Raw genomic sequence first — 17,840 nt, forward strand, 5'->3', positions numbered from 1 at the left:
TGTAATGTCTCCTCTAGTCTCATCATGTAGTAACCAGTACTATAACTGTGTAATGTCTCCTCTAGTCTCATCATGTAGTAACCAGTACTATAACTGTGTAATGTCTCCTCTAGTCTCATCATGTAGTAACCAGTACTATAACTGTGTAATGTCTCTAGTCTCATCATGTAGTAACCAGTACTATAACTGTGTAATGTCTCCTCTAGTCTCATCATGTAGTAACCAGTACTATATCTGTGTAATGTCTCTAGTCTCATCATGTAGTAACCAGTACTATAACTGTGTAATGTCTCCTCTAGTCTCATCATGTAGTAACCAGTACTATAACTGTGTAATGTCTCCTCTAGTCTCATCATGTAGTAACCAGTACTATAACTGTGTAATGTCTCTAGTCTCATCATGTAGTAACCAGGACTATAACTGTGTAATGTCTCCTCTAGTCTCATCATGTAGTAACCAGTACTATAACTGTGTAATGTCTCTAGTCTCATCATGTAGTAACCAGTACTATAACTGTGTAATGTCTCCTCTAGTCTCATCATGTAGTAACCAGTACTATAACTGTGTAATGTCTCCTCTAGTCTCATCATGTAGTAACCAGTACTATAACTGTGTAATGTCTCTAGTCTCATCATGTAGTAACCAGTACTATAACTGTGTAATGTCTCTAGTCTCATCATGTAGTAACCAGTACTATAACTGTGTAATGTCTCTAGTCTCATCATGTAGTAACCAGTACTATAACTGTGTAATGTCTCCTCTAGTCTCATCATGTAGTAACCAGTACTATAACTGTGTAATGTCTCTAGTCTCATCATGTAGTAACAAGTACTATAACTGTGTAATGTCTCTAGTCTCATCATGTAGTAACCAGTACTATAACTGTGTAATGTCTCCTCTAGTCTCATCATGTAGTAACCAGTACTATAACTGTGTAATGTCTCCTCTAGTCTCATCATGTAGTAACCAGTACTATAACTGTGTAATGTCTCCTCTAGTCTCATCATGTAGTAACCAGTACTATAACTGTGTAATGTCTCTAGTCTCATGTAGTAACCAGTACTATAACTGTGTAATGTCTCCTCTAGTCTCATCATGTAGTAACCAGTACTATAACTGTGTAATGTCTCTAGTCTCATCATGTAGTAACCAGTACTATAACTGTGTAATGTCTCTAGTCTCATCATGTAGTAACCAGTACTATAACTGTGTAGTGTCTCCTCTAGTCTCATCATGTAGTAACCAGTACTATAACTGTGTAATGTCTCTAGTCTCATCATGTAGTAACCAGTACTATAACTGTGTAATGTCTCTAGTCTCATCATGTAGTAACCAGTACTATAACTGTGTAATGTCTCTAGTCTCATCATGTAGTAACCAGTACTATAACTGTGTAATGTCTCCTCTAGTCTCACCATGTAGTAACCAGTACTATAACTGTGTAATGTCTCCTCTAGTCTCATCATGTAGTAACCAGTACTATAACTGTGTAATGTCTCCTCTAGTCTCATCATGTAGTAACCAGTACTATAACTGTGTAATGTCTCCTCTAGTCTCATCATGTAGTAACCAGTACTATAACTGTGTAATGTCTCCTCTAGTCTCATCATGTAGTAACCAGTACTATAACTGTGTAATGTCTCTAGTCTCATCATGTAGTAACCAGTACTATAACTGTGTAATGTATCCTCTAGTCTCATCATGTAGTAACCAGTACTATAACTGTGTAATGTCTCTAGTCTCATCATGTAGTAACCAGTACTATAACTGTGTAATGTCTCCTCTAGTCTCATCATGTATTAACCAGTACTATAACTGTGTAATGTCTCTAGTCTCATCATGTAGTAACCAGTACTATAACTGTGTAATGTCTCTAGTCTCATCATGTAGTAACCAGTACTATAACTGTGTAATGTCTCCTCTAGTCTCATCATGTAGTAACCAGTACTATAACTGTGTAATGTCTCTAGTCTCATCATGTAGTAACCAGTACTATAACTGTGTAATGTCTCCTCTAGTCTCATCATGTAGTAACCAGTACTATAACTGTGTAATGTCTCCTCTAGTCTCATCATGTAGTAACCAGTACTATAACTGTGTAATGTCTCCTCTAGTCTCATCATGTACTAACCAGTACTATAACTGTGTAATGTCTCCTCTAGTCTCATCATGTAGTAACCAGTACTATAACTGTGTAATGTCTCCTCTAGTCTCATCATGTAGTAACCAGGACTATAACTGTGTAATGTCTCTAGTCTCATGTAGTAACCAGTACTATAACTGTGTAATGTCTCTAGTCTCATCATGTAGTAACAAGTACTATAACTGTGTAATGTCTCCTCTAGTCTCATCATGTAGTAACCAGTACTATAACTGTGTAATGTCTCCTCTAGTCTCATCATGTAGTAACCAGTACTATAACTGTGTAATGTCTCCTCTAGTCTCATCATGTAGTAACCAGTACTATAACTGTGTAATGTCTCTAGTCTCATCATGTAGTAACCAGTACTATAACTGTGTAATGTCTCCTCTAGTCTCATCATGTAGTAACCAGTACTATAACTGTGTAATGTCTCCTCTAGTCTCATCATGTAGTAACCAGTACTATAACTGTGTAATGTCTCTAGTCTCATCATGTAGTAACCAGTACTATAACTGTGTAATGTCTCTAGTCTCATCATGTAGTAACCAGTACTATAACTGTGTAATGTCTCCTCTAGTCTCCTCTAGTCTCCTCTAGTAGTAACCAGTACTATAACTGTGTAATGTCTCCTCTAGTCTCATCATGTAGTAACCAGTACTATAACTGTGTAATGTCTCCTCTAGTCTCACCATGTAGTAACCAGTACTATAACTGTGTAATGTTTCCTCTAGTCTCATCATGTAGGGACCAGTACTATAACTGTGTAATGTCTCCTCTAGTCTCATCATGTAGTGACCAGTACTATAACTGTGTAATGTCTCCTCTAGTCTCATCATGTAGTAACCAGTACTATAACTGTGTAATGTCTCTAGTCTCATCATGTAGTAACCAGTACTATAACTGTGTAATGTCTCCTCTAGTCTCATCATGTAGTAACCAGTACTATAACTGTGTAATGTCTCCTCTAGTCTCATCATGTAGTAACCAGTACTATAACTGTGTAATGTCTCCTCTAGTCTCATCATGTAGTAACCAGTACTATAACTGTGTAATGTCTCCTCTAGTCTCATCATGTAGTAACCAGTACTATAACTGTGTAATGTCTCCTCTAGTCTCACCATGTAGTAACCAGTACTATAACTGTGTAATGTCTCCTCTAGTCTCATCATGTAGTAACCAGTACTATAACTGTGTAATGTCTCCTCTAGTCTCATCATGTAGTAACCAGTACTATAACTGTGTAATGTCTCCTCTAGTCTCATCATGTAGTAACCAGTACTATAACTGTGTAATGTCTCCTCTAGTCTCATCATGTAGTAACCAGTACTATAACTGTGTAATGTCTCCTCTAGTCTCATCATGTAGTAACCAGTACTATAACTGTGTAATGTCTCCTCTAGTCTCATCATGTAGTAACCAGTACTATAACTGTGTAATGTCTCTAGTCTCATCATGTAGGGACCAGTACTATAACTGTGTAATGTCTCTTCTAGTCTCATCATGTAGTAACCAGTACTATAACTGTGTAATGTCTCCTCTAGTCTCATCATGTAGTAACCAGTACTATAACTGTGTAATGTCTCCTCTAGTCTCATCATGTAGTAACCAGTACTATAACTGTGTAATGTCTCCTCTAGTCTCACCATGTAGTAACCAGTACTATAACTACGTAATGTCTCCTCTAGTCTCATCATGTAGTAACCAGAACTATACCTGTGTAATGTCTCCTCTAGTCTCATCATGTAGTAACCAGTACTATAACTGTGTAATGTCTCCTCTAGTCTCATCATGTAGTAACCAGAACTATACCTGTGTAATGTATCCTCTAGTCTCATCATGTAGTAACCAGTACTATAACTGTGTAATGTCTCCTCTAGTCTCATCATGTAGTAACCAGTACTATAACTGTGTAATGTCTCTAGTCTCATCATGTAGTAACCAGTACTATAACTGTGTAATGTCTCCTCTAGTCTCATCATGTAGTAACCAGGACTATAACTGTGTAATGTCTCTAGTCTCATGTAGTAACCAGTACTATAACTGTGTAATGTCTCTAGTCTCATCATGTAGTAACAAGTACTATAACTGTGTAATGTCTCCTCTAGTCTCATCATGTAGTAACCAGTACTATAACTGTGTAATGTCTCTAGTCTCATCATGTAGTAACCAGAACTATACCTGTGTAATGTCTCCTCTAGTCTCATCATGTAGTAACCAATACTATAACTGTGTAATGTCTCTAGTCTCATCATGTAGTAACCAATACTATAACTGTGTAATGTCTCCTCTAGTCTCATCATGTAGTAACCAGTACTATAACTGTGTAATGTCTCCTCTAGCCTCATCATGTAGTAACCAGTACTATAACTGTGTAATGTCTCCTCTAGTCTCATCATGTAGTAACCAGTACTATAACTGTGTAATGTCTCCTCTAGTCTCATCATGTAGTAACCAGTACTATAACTGTGTAATGTCTCTAGTCTCATCATGTAGTAACCAGTACTATAACTGTGTAATGTCTCCTCTACTCTCATCATGTAGTAACCAGTACTATAACTGTGTAATGTCTCTAGTCTCATCATGTAGTAACCACTACTATAACTGTGTAATGTCTCCTCTAGTCTCATCATGTAGTAACCAGTACTATAACTGTGTAATGTCTCTAGTCTCATCATGTAGTAACCAGTACTATAACTGTGTAATGTCTCCTCTAGTCTCATCATGTAGTAACCAGGACTATAACTGTGTAATGTCTCTAGTCTCATGTAGTAACCAGTACTATAACTGTGTAATGTCTCTAGTCTCATCATGTAGTAACAAGTACTATAACTGTGTAATGTCTCCTCTAGTCTCATCATGTTGTAACCAGTACTATAACTGTTAAATGTCTCTAGTCTCATCATGTAGTAACCAGTACTATAACTGTGTAATGTCTCCTCTAGTCTCATCATGTAGTAACCAGTACTATAACTGTGTAATGTCTCTAGTCTCATCATGTAGCAACCAGTACTATAACTGTGTAATGTCTCCTCTAGTCTCATCATGTAGTAACCAGTACTATATCTGTGTAATGTCTCCTCTAGTCTCATCATGTAGTAACCAGTACTATAACTGTGTAATGTCTTCTCTAGTCTCACCATGTAGTAACCAGTACTATAACTGTGTAATGTCTCCTCTAGTCTCATCATGTAGTAACCAGTACTATAACTGTGTAATGTCTCCTCTAGTCTCATCATGTAGTAACCAGTACTATAACTGTGTAATGTCTCCTCTAGTCTCATCATGTAGTAACCAGTACTATAACTGTGTAATGTCTCTAGTCTCATCATGTAGTAACCAGTACTATAACTGTGTAATGTCTCCTCTAGTCTCATCATGTAGTAACCAGTACTATAACTGTGTAATGTCTCCTCTAGTCTCATCATGTAGTAACCAGTACTATAACTATGTAATGTCTCCTCTAGTCTCATCATGTAGTAACCAGTACTATAACTGTGTAATGTCTCTAGTCTCATGTAGTAACCAGTACTATAACTGTGTAATGTCTCTAGTCTCATCATGTAGTAACCAGTACTATAACTGTGTAATGTCTCCTCTAGTCTCATCATGTAGTAACCAGTACTATAACTGTGTAATGTCTCTAGTCTCATGTAGTAACCAGTACTATAACTGTGTAATGTCTCTAGTCTCATCATGTAGTAACCAGTACTATAACTGTGTAATGTCTCCTCTAGTCTCATCATGTAGTAACCAGTACTATAACTGTGTAATGTCTCTAGTCTCATCATGTAGTAACCAGTACTATAACTGTGTAATGTCTCCTCTAGTCTCATCATGTAGTAACCAGGACTATAACTGTGTAATGTCTCTAGTCTCATCATGTAGTAACCAGTACTATAACTGTGTAATGTCTCCTCTAGTCTCATCATGTAGTAACCAGTACTATAACTGTGTAATGTCTCTAGTCTCATCATGTAGTAACCAGTACTATAACTGTGTAATGTCTCCTCTAGTCTCATCATGTAGTAACCAGTACTATAACTGTGTAATGTCTCCTCTAGTCTCATCATGTAGTAACCAGTACTATAACTGTGTAATGTCTCTAGTCTCATCATGTAGTAACCAGTACTATACCTGTGTAATGTCTCCTCTAGTCTCATCATGTAGTAACCAGTACTATAACTGTGTAATGTCTCCTCTAGTCTCATCATGTAGTAACCAGTACTATAACTGTGTAATGTCTCCTCTAGTCTCATCATGTAGTAACCAGTACTATAACTGTGTAATGTCTCCTCTAGTCTCATCATGTAGTAACCAGTACTATAACTGTGTAATGTCTCCTCTAGTCTCATCATGTAGTAACCAGTACTATAACTGTGTAATGTCTCCTCTAGTCTCATCATGTAGTAACCAGTACTATAACTGTGTAATGTCTCCTCTAGTCTCATCATGTAGTAACCAGTACTATAACTGTGTAATGTCTCTAGTCTCATCATGTAGTAACCAGTACTATAACTGTGTAATGTCTCTAGTCTCATCATGTAGTAACCAGTACTATATCTGTGTAATGTCTCCTTTAGTCTCATCATGTAGTAACCAGTACTATAACTGTGTAATGTCTCCTCTAGTCTCATCATGTAGTAACCAGTACTATAACTGTGTAATGTCTCCTCTAGTCTCATCATGTTGTAACCAGTACTATAACTGTGTAATGTCTCTAGTCTCATCATGTAGTAACCAGTACTATAACTGTGTAATGTCTCCTCTACTCTCATCATGTAGGGACCAGTACTATAACTGTGTAATGTCTCCTCTAGTCTCATCATGTAGGGACCAGTACTATAACTGTGTAATGTCTCTAGTCTCATCATGTAGTAACCAGTACTATAGCTGTGTAATGTCTCCTCTAGTCTCATCATGTAGTAACCAGTACTATAACTGTGTAATGTCTCCTCTAGTCTCATCATGTAGTAACCAGTACTATAACTGTGTAATGTCTCCTCTAGTCTCATCATGTAGTAACCAGTACTATAACTGTGTAATGTCTCTAGTCTCATCATGTAGTAACCAGTACTATAACTGTGTAATGTCTCTAGTTTCATCATGTAGTAACGAGTAATATAACTGTGTAATGTCTCCTCTAGTCTCATCATGTAGTAACCAGTACTATAACTGTGTAATGTCTCCTCTAGTCTCATCATGTAGTAACCAGTACTATAACTGTGTAATGTCTCCTCTAGTCTCATCATGTAGTAACCAGTACTATAACTGTGTAATGTCTCCTCTAGTCTCATCATGTAGTAACCAGTACTATAACTGTGTAATGTCTCCTCTAGTCTCATCATGTAGTAACCAGTACTATAACTGTGTAATGTCTCCTCTAGTCTCATCATGTAGTAACCAGTACTATAACTGTGTAATGTCTCCTCTAGTCTCATCATGTAGTAACCAGTACTATAACTGTGTAATGTCTCCTCTAGTCTCATCATGTAGTAACCAGTACTATAACTGTGTAATGTCTCTAGTCTCATCATGTAGTAACCAGTACTATAACTGTGTAATGTCTCCTCTAGTCTCATCATGTAGTAACCAGTACTATAACTGTGTAATGTCTCTAGTCTCATCATGTAGTAACCAGTACTATAACTGTGTAATGTCTCCTCTAGTCTCATCATGTAGTAACCAGTACTATAACTGTGTAATGTCTTCTCTAGTCTCACCATGTAGTAACCAGTGCTATAACTGTGTAATGTCTCCTCTAGTCTCATCATGTAGTAACCAGTACTATAACTGTGTAATGTCTCCTCTAGTATCACCATGTAGTAACCAGTACTATAACTATGTAATGTCTCCTCTAGTCTCATCATGTAGTAACCAGTACTATAACTGTGTAATGTCTCTAGTCTCATCATGTAGTAACCAGTACTATAACTGTGTAATGTCTCCTCTAGTCTCACCATGTAGTAACCAGTACTATAACTGTGTAATGTCTCCTCTAGTCTCATCATGTAGTAACCAGTACTATAACTGTGTAATGTCTCCTCTAGTCTCATCATGTAGTAACCAGTACTATAACTGTGTAATGTCTCCTCTAGTCTCATCATGTAGTAACCAGTACTATAACTGTGTAATGTCTCCTCTAGTCTCATCATGTAGTAACCAGTACTATAACTGTGTAATGTCTCTAGTCTCATCATGTAGTAACCAGTACTATAACTGTGTAATGTCTCCTCTAGTCTCATCATGTAGTAACCAGTACTATAACTGTGTAATGTCTCCTCTAGTCTCATCATGTAGTAACCAGTACTATAACTGTGTAATGTCTCCTCTAGTCTCATCATGTAGTAACCAGTACTATAACTGTGTAATGTCTCCTCTAGTCTCATCATGTAGTAACCAGGACTATAACTGTGTAATGTCTCTAGTCTCATGTAGTAACCAGTACTATAACTGTGTAATGTCTCTAGTCTCATCATGTAGTAACAAGTACTATAACTGTGTAATGTCTCCTCTAGTCTCATCATGTAGTAACCAGTACTATAACTGTGTAATGTCTCCTCTAGTCTCATCATGTAGGGACCAGTACTATAACTGTGTAATGTCTCTAGTCTCATCATGTAGTAACAAGTACTATAACTGTGTAATGTCTCTAGTCTCATCATGTAGTAACCAGTACTATAACTGTGTAATGTCTCTAGTCTCATCATGTAGTAACCAGTACTATAACTGTGTAATGTCTCCTCTAGTCTCATCATGTAGTAACCAGTACTATAACTGTGTAATGTCTCTAGTCTCATCATGTAGTAACCAGTACTATAACTGTGTAATGTCTCTAGTCTCATCATGTAGTAACCAGTACTATAACTGTGTAATGTCTCCTCTAGTCTCCTCTAGTCTCCTCTAGTAGTAACCAGTACTATAACTGTGTAATGTCTCCTCTAGTCTCATCATGTAGTAACCAGTACTATAACTGTGTAATGTCTCCTCTAGTCTCACCATGTAGTAACCAGTACTATAACTGTGTAATGTTTCCTCTAGTCTCATCATGTAGGGACCAGTACTATAACTGTGTAATGTCTCCTCTAGTCTCATCATGTAGTGACCAGTACTATAACTGTGTAATGTCTCCTCTAGTCTCATCATGTAGTAACCAGTACTATAACTGTGTAATGTCTCCTCTAGTCTCATCATGTAGTAACCAGTACTATAACTGTGTAATGTCTCTAGTCTCATCATGTAGGGACCAGTACTATAACTGTGTAATGTCTCTTCTAGTCTCATCATGTAGTAACCAGTACTATAACTGTGTAATGTCTCCTCTAGTCTCATCATGTAGTAACCAGTACTATAACTGTGTAATGTCTCCTCTAGTCTCATCATGTAGTAACCAGTACTATAACTGTGTAATGTCTCCTCTAGTCTCACCATGTAGTAACCAGTACTATAACTACGTAATGTCTCCTCTAGTCTCATCATGTAGTAACCAGAACTATACCTGTGTAATGTCTCCTCTAGTCTCATCATGTAGTAACCAGTACTATAACTGTGTAATGTCTCCTCTAGTCTCATCATGTAGTAACCAGAACTATACCTGTGTAATGTATCCTCTAGTCTCATCATGTAGTAACCAGTACTATAACTGTGTAATGTCTCCTCTAGTCTCATCATGTAGTAACCAGTACTATAACTGTGTAATGTCTCTAGTCTCATCATGTAGTAACCAGTACTATAACTGTGTAATGTCTCCTCTAGTCTCATCATGTAGTAACCAGGACTATAACTGTGTAATGTCTCCTCTAGTCTCATCATGTAGTAACCAGTACTATAACTGTGTAATGTCTCTAGTCTCATGTAGTAACCAGTACTATAACTGTGTAATGTCTCTAGTCTCATCATGTATTAACCAGTACTATAACTGTGTAATGTCTCTTCTAGTCTCATCATGTAGTAACCAGTACTATAACTGTGTAATGTCTCTAGTCTCATCATGTAGTAACCAGTACTATAACTGTGTAATGTCTCCTCTAGTCTCATCATGTAGTAACCAGTACTATAACTGTGTAATGTCTCTAGTCTCATCATGTAGTAACCAGTACTATAACTGTGTAATGTCTCTAGTCTCATCATGTTGTAACCAGTACTATAACTGTGTAATGTCTCCTCTAGTCTCATCATGTAGTAACCAGTACTATAACTGTGTAATGTCTCTAGTCTCATCATGTAGTAACCAGTACTATAACTGTGTAATGTCTCTAGTCTCATCATGTAGTAACCAGTACTATAACTGTGTAATGTCTCTAGTCTCATCATGTAGTAACCAGTACTATAACTGTGTAATGTCTCCTCTAGTCTCATCATGTAGTAACCAGTACTATAACTGTGTAATGTCTCCTCTAGTCTCATCATGTAGTAACCAGTACTATAACTGTGTAATGTCTCCTCTAGTCTCATCATGTAGTAACCAGTACTATAACTGTGTAATGTCTCCTCTAGTCTCATCATGTAGTAACCAGTACTATAACTGTGTAATGTCTCCTCTAGTCTCATCATGTAGTAACCAGTACTATAACTGTGTAATGTCTCCTCTAGTCTCATCATGTAGTAACCAGTACTATAACTGTGTAATGTCTCCTCTAGTCTCATCATGTAGTAACCAGTACTATAACTGTGTAATGTCTCTAGTCTCATCATGTAGGGACCAGTACTATAACTGTGTAATGTCTCCTCTAGTCTCATCATGTAGTAACCAGTACTATAACTGTGTAATGTCTCCTCTAGTCTCATCATGTAGTAACCAGTACTATAACTGTGTAATGTCTCCTCTAGTCTCATCATGTAGTAACCAGTACTATAACTGTGTAATGTCTCCTCTAGTCTCATCATGTAGTAACCAGTACTATAACTGTGTAATGTCTCTAGTCTCATCATGTAGTAACCAGTACTATAACTGTGTAATGTCTCCTCTAGTCTCATCATGTAGTAACCAGTACTATAACTGTGTAATGTCTCTAGTCTCATCATGTAGTAACCAGTACTATAACTGTGTAATGTCTCCTCTAGTCTCATCATGTAGTAACCAGTACTATAACTGTGTAATGTCTCCTCTAGTCTCATCATGTAGTAACCAGTACTATAACTGTGTAATGTCTCTAGTCTCATCATGTAGTAACCAGTACTATAACTGTGTAATGTCTCCTCTAGTCTCATCATGTAGTAACCAGTACTATAACTGTGTAATGTCTCTAGTCTCATCATGTAGTAACCAGTACTATAACTGTGTAATGTCTCCTCTAGTCTCATCATGTAGTAACCAGTACTATAACTGTGTAATGTCTCCTCTAGTCTCATCATGTAGTAACCAGTACTATAACTGTGTAATGTCTCTAGTCTCATCATGTAGTAACCAGTACTATAACTGTGTAATGTCTCTAGTCTCATCATGTAGTAACCAGTACTATAACTGTGTAATGTCTCTAGTCTCATCATGTAGTAACCAGTACTATAACTGTGTAATGTCTCTAGTCTCATCATGTAGTAACCAGTACTATAACTGTGTAATGTCTCCTCTAGTCTCATCATGTAGTAACCAGTACTATAACTGTGTAATGTCTCCTCTAGTCTCATCATGTAGTAACCAGTACTATAACTGTGTAATGTCTCCTCTAGTCTCATCATGTAGTAACCAGTACTATAACTGTGTAATGTCTCCTCTAGTCTCATCATGTAGTAACCAGTACTATAACTGTGTAATGTCTCCTCTAGTCTCATCATGTAGTAACCAGTACTATAACTGTGTAATGTCTCTAGTCTCATCATGTAGTAACCAGTACTATAACTGTGTAATGTCTCCTCTAGTCTCATCATGTAGTAACCAGTACTATAACTGTGTAATGTCTCTAGTCTCATCATGTAGTAACCAGTACTATAACTGTGTAATGTCTCCTCTAGTCTCATCATGTAGTAACCAGTACTATAACTGTGTAATGTCTCCTCTAGTCTCATCATGTAGTAACCAGTACTATAACTGTGTAATGTCTCCTCTAGTCTCATCATGTAGTAACCAGTACTATAACTGTGTAATGTCTCCTCTAGTCTCATCATGTAGTAACCAGTACTATAACTGTGTAATGTCTCTAGTCTCATCATGTAGTAACCAGTACTATAACTGTGTAATGTCTCCTCTAGTCTCATCATGTAGTAACCAGTACTATAACTGTGTAATGTCTCTAGTCTCATCATGTAGTAACCAGTACTATAACTGTGTAATGTCTCTAGTCTCATCATGTAGTAACCAGTACTATAACTGTGTAATGTCTCTAGTCTCATCATGTAGTAACCAGTACTATAACTGTGTAATGTCTCTAGTCTCATCATGTAGTAACCAGTACTATAACTGTGTAATGTCTCCTCTAGTCTCATCATGTAGTAACCAGTACTATAACTGTGTAATGTCTCTAGTCTCATCATGTAGTAACCAGTACTATAACTGTGTAATGTCTCCTCTAGTCTCATCATGTAGTAACCAGTACTATAACTGTGTAATGTCTCCTCTAGTCTCATCATGTAGTAACCAGTACTATAACTGTGTAATGTCTCCTCTAGTCTCATCATGTAGTAACCAGTACTATAACTGTGTAATGTCTCCTCTAGTCTCATCATGTAGTAACCAGTACTATAACTGTGTAATGTCTCCTCTAGTCTCATCATGTAGTAACCAGTACTATAACTGTGTAATGTCTCCTCTAGTCTCATCATGTAGTAACCAGTACTATAACTGTGTAATGTCTCCTCTAGTCTCATCATGTAGTAACCAGTACTATAACTGTGTAATGTCTCTAGTCTCATCATGTAGTAACCAGTACTATAACTGTGTAATGTCTCTAGTCTCATCATGTAGTAACCAGTACTATAACTGTGTAATGTCTCTAGTCTCATCATGTAGTAACCAGTACTATAACTGTGTAATGTCTCCTCTAGTCTCATCATGTAGTAACCAGTACTATAACTGTGTAATGTCTCCTCTAGTCTCATCATGTAGTAACCAGTACTATAACTGTGTAATGTCTCTAGTCTCATCATGTAGTAACCAGTACTATAACTGTGTAATGTCTCTAGTCTCATCATGTAGTAACCAGTACTATAACTGTGTAATGTCTCTAGTCTCATCATGTAGTAACCAGTACTATAACTGTGTAATGTCTCTAGTCTCATCATGTAGTAACCAGTACTATAACTGTGTAATGTCTCTAGTCTCATCATGTAGTAACCAGTACTATAACTGTGTAATGTCTCCTCTAGTCTCATCATGTAGTAACCAGTACTATAACTGTGTAATGTCTCCTCTAGTCTCATCATGTAGTAACCAGTACTATAACTGTGTAATGTCTCCTCTAGTCTCATCATGTAGTAACCAGTACTATAACTGTGTAATGTCTCCTCTAGTCTCATCATGTAGTAACCAGTACTATAACTGTGTAATGTCTCCTCTAGTCTCATCATGTAGTAACCAGTACTATAACTGTGTAATGTCTCTAGTCTCATCATGTAGTAACCAGTACTATAACTGTGTAATGTCTCTAGTCTCATCATGTAGTAACCAGTACTATAACTGTGTAATGTCTCCTCTAGTCTCATCATGTAGTAACCAGTACTATAACTGTGTAATGTCTCTAGTCTCATCATGTAGTAACCAGTACTATAACTGTGTAATGTCTCCTCTAGTCTCATCATGTAGTAACCAGTACTATAACTGTGTAATGTCTCCTCTAGTCTCATCATGTAGTAACCAGTACTATAACTGTGTAATGTCTCCTCTAGTCTCATCATGTAGTAACCAGTACTATAACTGTGTAATGTCTCTAGTCTCATCATGTAGTAACCAGTACTATAACTGTGTAATGTCTCCTCTAGTCTCATCATGTAGTAACCAGTACTATAACTGTGTAATGTCTCCTCTAGTCTCATCATGTAGTAACCAGTACTATAACTGTGTAATGTCTCTAGTCTCATCATGTAGTAACCAGTACTATAACTGTGTAATGTCTCTAGTCTCATCATGTAGTAACCAGTACTATAACTGTGTAATGTCTCCTCTAGTCTCATCATGTAGTAACCAGTACTATAACTGTGTAATGTCTCTAGTCTCATCATGTAGTAACCAGTACTATAACTGTGTAATGTCTCCTCTAGTCTCATCATGTAGTAACCAGTACTATAACTGTGTAATGTCTCCTCTAGTCTCATCATGTAGTAACCAGTACTATAACTGTGTAATGTCTCTAGTCTCATCATGTAGTAACCAGTACTATAACTGTGTAATGTCTCTAGTCTCATCATGTAGTAACCAGTACTATAACTGTGTAATGTCTCTAGTCTCATCATGTAGTAACCAGTACTATAACTGTGTAATGTCTCTAGTCTCATCATGTAGTAACCAGTACTATAACTGTGTAATGTCTCCTCTAGTCTCATCATGTAGTAACCAGTACTATAACTGTGTAATGTCTCTAGTCTCATCATGTAGTAACCAGTACTATAACTGTGTAATGTCTCCTCTAGTCTCATCATGTAGTAACCAGTACTATAACTGTGTAATGTCTCCTCTAGTCTCATCATGTAGTAACCAGTACTATAACTGTGTAATGTCTCTAGTCTCATCATGTAGTAACCAGTACTATAACTGTGTAATGTCTCTAGTCTCATCATGTAGTAACCAGTACTATAACTGTGTAATGTCTCCTCTAGTCTCATCATGTAGTAACCAGTACTATAACTGTGTAATGTCTCTAGTCTCATCATGTAGTAACCAGTACTATAACTGTGTAATGTCTCTAGTCTCATCATGTAGTAACCAGTACTATAACTGTGTAATGTCTCCTCTAGTCTCATCATGTAGTAACCAGTACTATAACTGTGTAATGTCTCTAGTCTCATCATGTAGTAACCAGTACTATAACTGTGTAATGTCTCTAGTCTCATCATGTAGTAACCAGTACTATAACTGTGTAATGTCTCTAGTCTCATCATGTAGTAACCAGTACTATAACTGTGTAATGTCTCTAGTCTCATCATGTAGTAACCAGTACTATAACTGTGTAATGTCTCTAGTCTCATCATGTAGTAACCAGTACTATAACTGTGTAATGTCTCTAGTCTCATCATGTAGTAACCAGTACTATAACTGTGTAATGTCTCTAGTCTCATCATGTAGTAACCAGTACTATAACTGTGTAATGTCTCCTCTAGTCTCATCATGTAGTAACCAGTACTATAACTGTGTAATGTCTCCTCTAGTCTCATCATGTAGTAACCAGTACTATAACTGTGTAATGTCTCCTCTAGTCTCATCATGTAGTAACCAGTACTATAACTGTGTAATGTCTCCTCTAGTCTCATCATGTAGTAACCAGTACTATAACTGTGTAATGTCTCCTCTAGTCTCATCATGTAGTAACCAGTACTATAACTGTGTAATGTCTCCTCTAGTCTCATCATGTAGTAACCAGTACTATAACTGTGTAATGTCTCCTCTAGTCTCATCATGTAGTAACCAGTACTATAACTGTGTAATGTCTCTAGTCTCATCATGTAGTAACCAGTACTATAACTGTGTAATGTCTCCTCTAGTCTCATCATGTAGTAACCAGTACTATAACTGTGTAATGTCTCCTCTAGTCTCATCATGTAGTAACCAGTACTATAACTGTGTAATGTCTCTAGTCTCATCATGTAGTAACCAGTACTATAACTGTGTAATGTCTCCTCTAGTCTCATCATGTAGTAACCAGTACTATAACTGTGTAATGTCTCTAGTCTCATCATGTAGTAACCAGTACTATAACTGTGTAATGTCTCTAGTCTCATCATGTAGTAACCAGTACTATAACTGTGTAATGTCTCTAGTCTCATCATGTAGTAACCAGTACTATAACTGTGTAATGTCTCTAGTCTCATCATGTAGTAACCAGTACTATAACTGTGTAATGTCTCCTCTAGTCTCATCATGTAGTAACCAGTACTATAACTGTGTAATGTCTCTAGTCTCATCATGTAGTAACCAGTACTATAACTGTGTAATGTCTCTAGTCTCATCATGTAGTAACCAGTACTATAACTGTGTAATGTCTCTAGTCTCATCATGTAGTAACCAGTACTATAACTGTGTAATGTCTCCTCTAGTCTCATCATGTAGTAACCAGTACTATAACTGTGTAATGTCTCCTCTAGTCTCATCATGTAGTAACCAGTACTATAACTGTGTAATGTCTCTAGTCTCATCATGTAGTAACCAGTACTATAACTGTGTAATGTCTCCTCTAGTCTCATCATGTAGTAACCAGTACTATAACTGTGTAATGTCTCTAGTCTCATCATGTAGTAACCAGTACTATAACTGTGTAATGTCTCCTCTAGTCTCATCATGTAGTAACCAGTACTATAACTGTGTAATGTCTCTAGTCTCATCATGTAGTAACCAGTACTATAACTGTGTAATGTCTCCTCTAGTCTCATCATGTAGTAACCAGTACTATAACTGTGTAATGTCTCTAGTCTCATCATGTAGTAACCAGTACTATAACTGTGTAATGTCTCCTCTAGTCTCATCATGTAGTAACCAGTACTATAACTGTGTAATGTCTCTAGTCTCATCATGTAGTAACCAGTACTATAACTGTGTAATGTCTCTAGTCTCATCATGTAGTAACCAGTACTATAACTGTGTAATGTCTCCTCTAGTCTCATCATGTAGTAACCAGTACTATAACTGTGTAATGTCTCTAGTCTCATCATGTAGTAACCAGTACTATAACTGTGTAATGTCTCCTCTAGTCTCATCATGTAGTAACCAGTACTATAACTGTGTAATGTCTCTCTAGTCTCATCATGTAGTAACCAGTACTATAACTGTGTAATGTCTCTAGTCTCATCATGTAGTAACCAGTACTATAACTGTGTAATGTCTCCTCTAGTCTCATCATGTAGTAACCAGTACTATAACTGTGTAATGTCTCTAGTCTCATCATGTAGTAACCAGTACTATAACTGTGTAATGTCTCCTCTAGTCTCATCATGTAGTAACCAGTACTATAACTGTGTAATGTCTCCTCTAGTCTCATCATGTAGTAACCAGTACTATAACTGTGTAATGTCTCCTCTAGTCTCATCATGTAGTAACCAGTACTATAACTGTGTAATGTCTCCTCTAGTCTCATCATGTAGTAACCAGTACTATAACTGTGTAATGTCTCCTCTAGTCTCATCATGTAGTAACCAGTACTATAACTGTGTAATGTCTCCTCTAGTCTCATCATGTAGTAACCAGTACTATAACTGTGTAATGTCTCCTCTAGTCTCATCATGTAGTAACCAGTACTATAACTGTGTAATGTCTCTAGTCTCATCATGTAGTAACCAGTACTATAACTGTGTAATGTCTCTAGTCTCATCATGTAGTAACCAGTACTATAACTGTGTAATGTCTCCTCTAGTCTCATCATGTAGTAACCAGTACTATAACTGTGTAATGTCTCCTCTAGTCTCATCATGTAGTAACCAGTACTATAACTGTGTAATGTCTCCTCTAGTCTCATCATGTAGTAACCAGTACTATAACTGTGTAATGTCTCTAGTCTCATCATGTAGTAACCAGTACTATAACTGTGTAATGTCTCCTCTAGTCTCATCATGTAGTAACCAG

General features: G+C 36.9%; 1 protein-coding gene across 1 annotated transcript in view; it reads left to right on the top strand.

Annotated features, from left to right (window-relative positions):
* The window catches only part of adamtsl7 (ADAMTS-like 7), a 13,216-nt gene extending 6,268 nt beyond the window's left edge, over nucleotides 1-6,948 (top strand). Inside the window, exon 6 of the mRNA XM_055924273.1 lies at nucleotides 6,926-6,948. Within this exon, the coding sequence (XP_055780248.1) occupies nucleotides 6,926-6,948 (23 nt within the window). The remainder of the gene's footprint in view (nucleotides 1-6,925) is intronic.
* Nucleotides 6,949-17,840: the final 10,892 nt, after the last annotated feature.

This window comes from Salvelinus fontinalis, chromosome 5, assembly GCF_029448725.1.
Source record: "Salvelinus fontinalis isolate EN_2023a chromosome 5, ASM2944872v1, whole genome shotgun sequence".
NCBI classification, from domain to species: Eukaryota; Metazoa; Chordata; class Actinopteri; order Salmoniformes; family Salmonidae; genus Salvelinus; species Salvelinus fontinalis.